This window comes from Trichechus manatus, unplaced genomic scaffold (assembly GCF_000243295.1).
Source record: "Trichechus manatus latirostris isolate Lorelei unplaced genomic scaffold, TriManLat1.0 scaffold00002, whole genome shotgun sequence".
Lineage (NCBI taxonomy): Eukaryota > Metazoa > Chordata > Mammalia > Sirenia > Trichechidae > Trichechus > Trichechus manatus.
Window position 1 is genome coordinate 15,818,792 of NW_004443938.1, and position 7,619 is coordinate 15,826,410.

Below are 7,619 nucleotides of genomic sequence, written 5' to 3' on the forward strand. Positions count from 1 at the left end.
TCTATGAACCTCAAAAGAATCTTTGAAAGTCCTTTAGATGGAGTAGCATGACATGCAGTGACAAAAGGACACGTATAATGTGTGAGAAAGCACATTCACTGCAACCAATATTTTTTTTAGTAACACTGAAAATAAGCTACACAGGTGATGAAGCATGGCATTTATTTTTCCTAGCTGACTTGTTTGGTGAGTCATGACATGTTTATAAGATTCAGGAATTCTAATGAAGACTGGATGACAATTGATCTATATTTCATTCACAACCTGTTTCTGCATTCCAATTTATGTGGAACTTGTCTGGGTATCTATTTTTGACACCCAGATTTCACTTCCACTTAACCAGATTCATCAACTAGGAAAGCCAGGGTGATGGAGGAAACAGTGTGAGATGGGCAGGCTGACCTGGGGTCAGATCATCTGGTCATCAGTGTGCTTCTGAGCAAGCCCTTTATGGTCTCTGTGCCTCAGTTTCCCCATCGGGGAGAGTTGGAGCTGATGACCTCTAGGATTTTTTCTTTTTTTGCTCAGATATTCCATAAAAGGGTGTTCTAGCATTCAGCACCGGCCTGATCCCATTATTCCATTCATCAGGAAGCTAGAGTGGCACCTGAAGTTTACCAATACCAGTTGCCGTTGAGTTGATCCAACTACTGGCATCTCCATGTGTGTCAGAACTGTGCTCCATAGGGTTTTCAATGGCTGATTTTTTAGAAGTAGATCACTAGGGCTTCCTTCTGAGGAGCCCCTAGGTAGAGTCAAACCTTTAAACTTTTGGTTAGCATCCAAGTGCATTAACCATATGCATCACCCAGAGACTCTGCCTGAAGTAAAGAATCCTCAAATATAATGTTTTTAACTCTTGAAATGTTATCAAAATGGCCCTGGATCAACTAACAAATTGCTGTCTATGAACCAGTTTGCCCTGTATTAATCATTTCATAAATTGGCACTGTTTCTTTCCATTTTACAATTTTCAAAGCACATTCACAGGCATGATCAGTCTGACCCCAACAACAGCTCTGTAAAGTAGAGAAGATGCTTTATCCCCATTTAATAAGAAGGAAGCAGATATTCAGAGAGTTAAGTGATTCACTCAAGGCCCCATGATGAAGCAATGACAGAGGCACACCTAGGATGCCGGTCTTCAGACATCCCAACCTACACTCCTAAAAATCCCTTGAAGAACGGATCTTCACTGTTGTGAATTAAAAATTCCTCGACACCTGTACGAATGCGACGGGTGGTGTTGCCGACGTCCTGCTTGGCTTGCCAGCAGCTCTTCTTCCACCAGCAGAGTCCCTGCTCCCCTACCTGGTCCCACCACTCTCCCACCATTGCAGCTGTTGAGTGTGGGGAGGGGATGGTCCTGGTACTGGAGGTGGGCTCTGCATATGATAGCCCCAGAGGAGGAAGCACATGGAAGTAGAGACAGCACAGCCAGGAAGCTGCATGCAACATGGTGACTGTGGGTCCCATGCATGACCCTACGGGCAGTCTTCAGGATTCACCCCGCAGCAAGCCAGCTGCCTCCACCAGTCTTCTTCCCTGCACTAGATGCTCCGTCCATCTCAGCCCTTCACTTCTAGAAGGGGTCCATGCTTCTGCTGTCACCACTGCCTATGCCTGATTAGGAGCACCCTCACCACCCATCAGCTTGTCTGACACACAGCATTGTAGAAGGAAGCACTGCCCCATGGGGGCATTTGACCCTAAAAGATTGTCCATCCCCCTGCTAATCCTCTGTAACCTAGTCAGTAAATGTTGAAACGCATGCTGCTGCCTAGCTAAAGGCTTTCTATTCTCTTTCAGCTTCAAAGTCTTTGCAATGGGATCTTCTGACTGGGTGATCCCTCACCCTTTCTTTCTGTATCTGTGTGTATCAGAGGAGTGGGGGGATGGTGTGTAGCCCCAACATGTTCTGCCTCAGAGAATGTCAGTCCTACTTTCCACTGAGGATTCTTCTTAGATGCAGGGTGGTTTACCTTTGCAGTATCTTAGAGAGGCTCTTCATAATCCGTGCATGTCTGAAAGTCCTCTTTACAAAAAGCTTTCACACATCCCCCTCAACACATCTCCCCAGCACCTGTGCATTGTAGATGCACAAGAGCATCTCAATGGGCAGTGTTTTTCAATGGTGAGGTTTTTTTAATATCCAAATAGCATTTCATAAGATGAGAATTTTTAGTCCCTTTAACCTAGTTGAAAGGCTTATTTGGGAATAAGGGTCTCATTTAATCTTCTCAGCTTGAAGTATTACAGTTACTGTTTACAGCAAAAGTAATTTGCAAATTCTATACAAAATGCTGAGTAAAAGTAGGATTATTGAGATGTGTTAAACCACACTAATCTTCTTATTATGGGATGGCATAGATGAAGACATACATGTTTTTTTTTTTTTAAATTTAAAAAGATACTGCGTTTCTGTAATAGTCAGAGGTTTCTTATAGATGATATAGGGAATGTTACCTGAGAAGGAAGGTGTTAAAACTTACGGATTTGTTTCCTCTGCTTCCAATTTATTATTCACCCTTCTATGTCAGGGCATCATTTGCTCTTTGGAGATTTACAGATAGTTTTGCTCATCTAACTCAAAGGGATGTTATCAAGTTTGGATGGTTTCCATAAAACAGACTGGAAAAAAGCCCAAGATGTCAGTTCTCCAGGCAGTTTCCAAGGGCATCACTGCTCCCTCCTCCCATGCTCTATGATGCAAAGAGGAGTGTGTTACTCTAGGGCTGCCCGGGAGAGGAGTCTGTATAATGCTAAAGTGTCAAAGTCTATGAGTACCATGTTACTCAAAATCAATTCACGTATTTTATTCATCAACACCTAAGAATTGAGCAACTCCCAGATTCCATGATCTCAACATTTCATGCATCACCACCCATGGGCCAGTGGGTCAACTAAGGAACGTGTTCCAAAGCAACTTGTCAGAGGTTAGCAGGTGCTGTAGTTTGTGGCAAAAATAACTCAGCAAGATTACAGGACTCTTGATCCAGTGCTCCATCCATGAAGACTGGCTTCCATTTCCCCTCTCAAATCTACCAATATGGTCTTTAAGACACACGCCATTTTGACCTACTCTGACCCTGTCAAAACACTAAGCCTGCTGCAGGTCACTGGGGCAAAAAGACCATCATTCCTGGCACTTCTTCTGACTTCTTTACTTGGAAACTTCTAAGGGCTCAGAAACAAACCAAGAAGGGGAGAAATTAAATAAATCTGCAAAAGAATCCAAATAGTACAAAGTTAGCCAATTAGCCCAAATCAGCAATCAGGACAAGATGTAACCTAATTAAATTCAACAGTCTACAAAAGGATGCGTTCAAACAATTTCCCTTCATTATGAATTCTCTAACATAGACACTTTCAATTTAGCAGAGGATACCACAGAGGAGCACTTCTTTTCTGGGATCTTCAAAGTTATCCAGAGCTTCTTAAATGCCTATTTTTAAAGATGCTCAGGGAAATGAGTGACAGACTGATTCCAAGACAAAGTGTCAGTCCAGAGCCTGTTCTGGAACATATCTGCAGTGTCACAAGGCTGCCCAAAATCAATGTTAAATTTTTGTTTGTTTGTCTCTTTTTAACGCCAAGCCGGATTGTTCGAGGCCAAACTCCCGAGAGTCTCTCACAGCACAACGCCACCTTCTGTAGGGACCACTACGCCAAATGGCAGGCAGCTGCCCAGTGCCCCGTGCCTCAATTTTCTGGCAAGGAACTTTCGGTAAGAATGAGCCCAGGAGCTTTCAAAAATAACTGTCCCTGAAGTTAAAATAGCTAGAGCTTTTATATGCTTGATAAAGAGGACAGCCCATGTCACCACCAGACAGAGCCAACTCTTTATTAAGTGTGCCGATGGAGAGATGGAGTTACGGATCATTAGAAAAGACATCGGCTGCCAAAAACACTCTGTTCCGTTTTGAAATGTTTCTTATACTCACACTTAAATGTGGACATCCAACATTGTGGGACTCCACAACACAGCAACACAGTCATGTCTTTAGAGGAGGTGCTGGGCTCACCACCCTCTGCTCTCAGCCTCCTCAACTCCCTGACCCCCTGCTTACCTGCCTGTTCCATCCTGAGAATTCACACCATCGCTTCTCACACTAAAGCTAAACAACTGTCTTAGTTGTCCAGTGCTGCTACAACAGAAATACCACAAGTGTGTGGCTTTCACAGACAGAAATTTATCTTCTCACACTTTAGAAGTCCGAATTCAGGGTGCCAGCTCTAGGGGAAGGCTTTCTCTTTCTCTTTCAGCTCTGGGGGAAGATCCTGGTCTCTTTTCAGCTTCTTTTTCTCAGCCATCTTCATGAGGCGTGGCATCTGTCTTCCCTCATTTCTGCCTGCTTGATTGCTCAATCTGCTCTTTTTACATCTCAAGAGATTGATTTAAGACACACCCTACACTAATGTGCCTCATTTAAATAACAGAGAAAACCCATTCCCAAATGGGATTATAACAGGTAGAGGGGATAGGGTTTACAATACATATTTCTGGGAACAAAATTCAATCCATAATAACAACCCAATGAGAAAATGGCCTCTTTATAAAGTATATATCCTTTTTTTCTACAACTTTTGTGACTGAAAATACCAAGTGGGGCCTATTTTTAAGTCAAAATTTGGGTGTGAAATACATTTACTTCCTGTTCTAATTAAGCTCCAATAACCTCAATAATGACAATGTTAGCAAACAAGAGACTTAATTCATTAGAGTAGATGAGAATGTCCACCAGATCTTGAAAGTACCATTTCCTGAGTATGCTGTAATCATTACAGTTGGTTGCATAGGTACATGGAAATCATAATCCTATTTGGTCAGCCCAGGGATCCTGGAACAGTGCAAACCATGGGGCAGCTGCGTGAGGCATGAAGGAAGGAAAATAAAGGCTGCAGATTAGAGGATCCCTGGTGGTGCAGTGGTTATGAGCTCAGTTGCTAACCAGAAGGTCAGCAGTTCGAATCCACCAGCTGCTCCTTGGAGACCCTATGGGGCAGTTCTGCTCTGTTCTATAGGGTCACAATGAGTCAGAATTGACTTGACTAGAAGGAAATAAGGACCAAAAATGTGTATCATAAAAAATGGGGCATTCGTATAGAATAGCATATAAATGGTGGGGGTATAGGAAATTAAGTGATCAACATATGAAGAATATAGGTGATTGGCTTTTTTTAAACTCCCAAATATATTAAATTAACTGCTGGATTTTAAGGGTGAAAACTGCAACGAGGCATGTTTAAAACAGAGAGAAATGGAATAGATGTGCCCATTAGACTGTGGTTCTTTTAATGGCCAGCATAGATTGTCTCTATCTTAAATTCCACTATCGGTAGTCCCTACCCAGCCTGCATATTAATGAGGACCATGAATGCCTCTCTAAAATTTTCAGCTACAGTGTCTCCATAAAAAAATCAATACTCTCTCACACCTCATGAATACAGACCAGAGTCTGCTCCCAGCAGCGGATGCTGACATTCATTATCATTAAAAGGGGGGAACCTACCTACCTCTCCATTAACTAGCCCCTGCTACACCTCCTTGCACACCCAAACTCACGTTGTCACTCTTTCCCATTATTCTTAACGGGCCCTGATTGGAAGCTTGTGTGGGCTGTGCGGTTAGCACTTGGCTGAGCAGTACAATATTCTATTTGATGTCACATAGACACTGACTCAGAAAGGCACCCAAGGACACGGAAGGGTCTCTCACCTCGCTGCACTACATCTCTCCAGCTTTGCATGACTCTATCTCTCCCTTTGTGCCTGTCTTAACGGTGTGCATTTTCTTGGTGCCTTTATCCATTCACCTTCAGTGGTACGCTACTCCCGATGCTATGACAGCGGATGCTTTGTACGTCACCTCATAGAAACTGAACTGATCAAAGGAGCCAATCACACCTTGCACCCTCCCGGTGCCCCTGCTGTCTTTCGCTCCCTCCTTACTCCAAACTCAAAGCCACATGCAAGACTCCAGCTTCCAAAAGAAGCTCATGCAATCCATTCTCAAACTTTGCCTGGTCCTTCTTAGCCAAAGTAGTACCTTATTTAATTTTGTATTCATTAACTACAATATCAACAAATAATAAGGCTAATTTTTTTAATTACTGGGGTTGATGTTAGTGGTGCCGAGGAAAGCTTGAACTGATGTAGAGATGATAGCGTAAACTTTCACCAAGTGGCAATTATGTGCTTGGCTTTGCACTAGACCCAGGATTCAGAAATGTGGACCCTGTCCCGGGAGATTTGTTGCCTAGAAAAAGAGGCCATTCATAAACGTGCATATAAAATAAAATCAAAGCCTGCACGTTCTTATTTTCTGGTTGGAATGAAAAACCAGGAGCGAAAGTAGAGGAAACAAGTTTCATTACCACTGCTTTTAAATCAACATGGTTTTTTTTTTTCTATCATAAAATATTCACTGTACTGTAAATGGTTTTTTCTAGTATTTTTGGAAAAGAAAAAATAATGGTTAAGAATCCACGCAGAGGATTTTTGCATTAAAGGACCTTAGATACTAAATGGTTCTGCCCCTTTATTTAGTAGATGGGGAAGTTGAGGCCAAGGTGTTTTCAGATTCTTTCCCACGGTCACAACGGGCATCCCGGGCAAAGACACATGGAGGAAGCAGAGCTCCTAACTCTGAGGCCAAGAACTTTCTCCCTTACACTCTACAACATCCTCTCTGAATCTCTAGCTTTTTCCCCACTCCTGTTTTGTCTGCTGCTAACTACAAATACATATCCCCAGCATTCTATTTTTCTTTATGAATAAAGTCAAAGCATTTAGGAGCTTCTTATTGTTGTTAGGTGCTGTCGAGTCAGTTCTGACTCACAGTAGCCCTATATACAACGGAACAAAACACTGCCCAGTCCTGCACCATCCTCACAATTGTGTTATGTGTGAGCCCACTGTTGCAGACGCTGTGTCGATCCATCTTGTTGAGTCTTCCGCTTTTACACCAACCCTCTACTTTACCAAGCATGATGTCCTTTTCCAGGGATTGGTCCCTCCTAGTAACCTGTCCAAAGTACGTGAGATGAAGTCTCGCCATCCTCCCTTCTAAGGAGTATTCTGGCTGTACTTCTTCCAAGACAGGAGCTTGTAGGAAACCTAAGTAATAATGTTCTCCAACTCTCTCATTTTACAAAACAGAAAATTTGAACATAAAAGGCCATGAAATTTACCTATAAGCACAGAGTGAAGGATGGTAGCCTCAAGACTAGAACAGCATCTTCTAAGATCCCGTCCAGGTTCCACCTGGCCATGTGCCCTGTTGCCAAGGGGTGTGACCCCTTCTTATCTTTTCACTCTTGTCTATCCTGTTCACCACCCTTGGGGTAATCTTTTAATATTCACCTCTTGACATATGTCTCCCTCACTCCTTAACTTCCAGGGGCTCCAAGAGTATCACAATGTAGCTAAGCTGGAGCTGTTTATAAACAAGAGTTCAGATAGAGCCCAGAATTAACACCTTATATTTTCCCTCCTGAGTAACCAAGTAAAGAACAATAATCTGTTCCATTTAATCAACGTGGGAAAATCAGAGACCATGACTGATTTGACACCACCAAAATGAAGTGTGTGATGCCCAAAAACATTCTAAAGTGGGC

General features: G+C 42.8%; 1 protein-coding gene across 1 annotated transcript in view; it reads left to right on the top strand.

Annotated features, from left to right (window-relative positions):
- The window catches only part of NOX3 (NADPH oxidase 3), a 64,287-nt gene that overhangs the window by 15,415 nt on the left and 41,253 nt on the right, over positions 1–7,619 (top strand). The window contains exon 7 of the mRNA XM_023728310.1: positions 3,598–3,727. Coding sequence (XP_023584078.1) covers positions 3,598–3,727 — 130 coding nt within the window. The remainder of the gene's footprint in view (positions 1–3,597; positions 3,728–7,619) is intronic.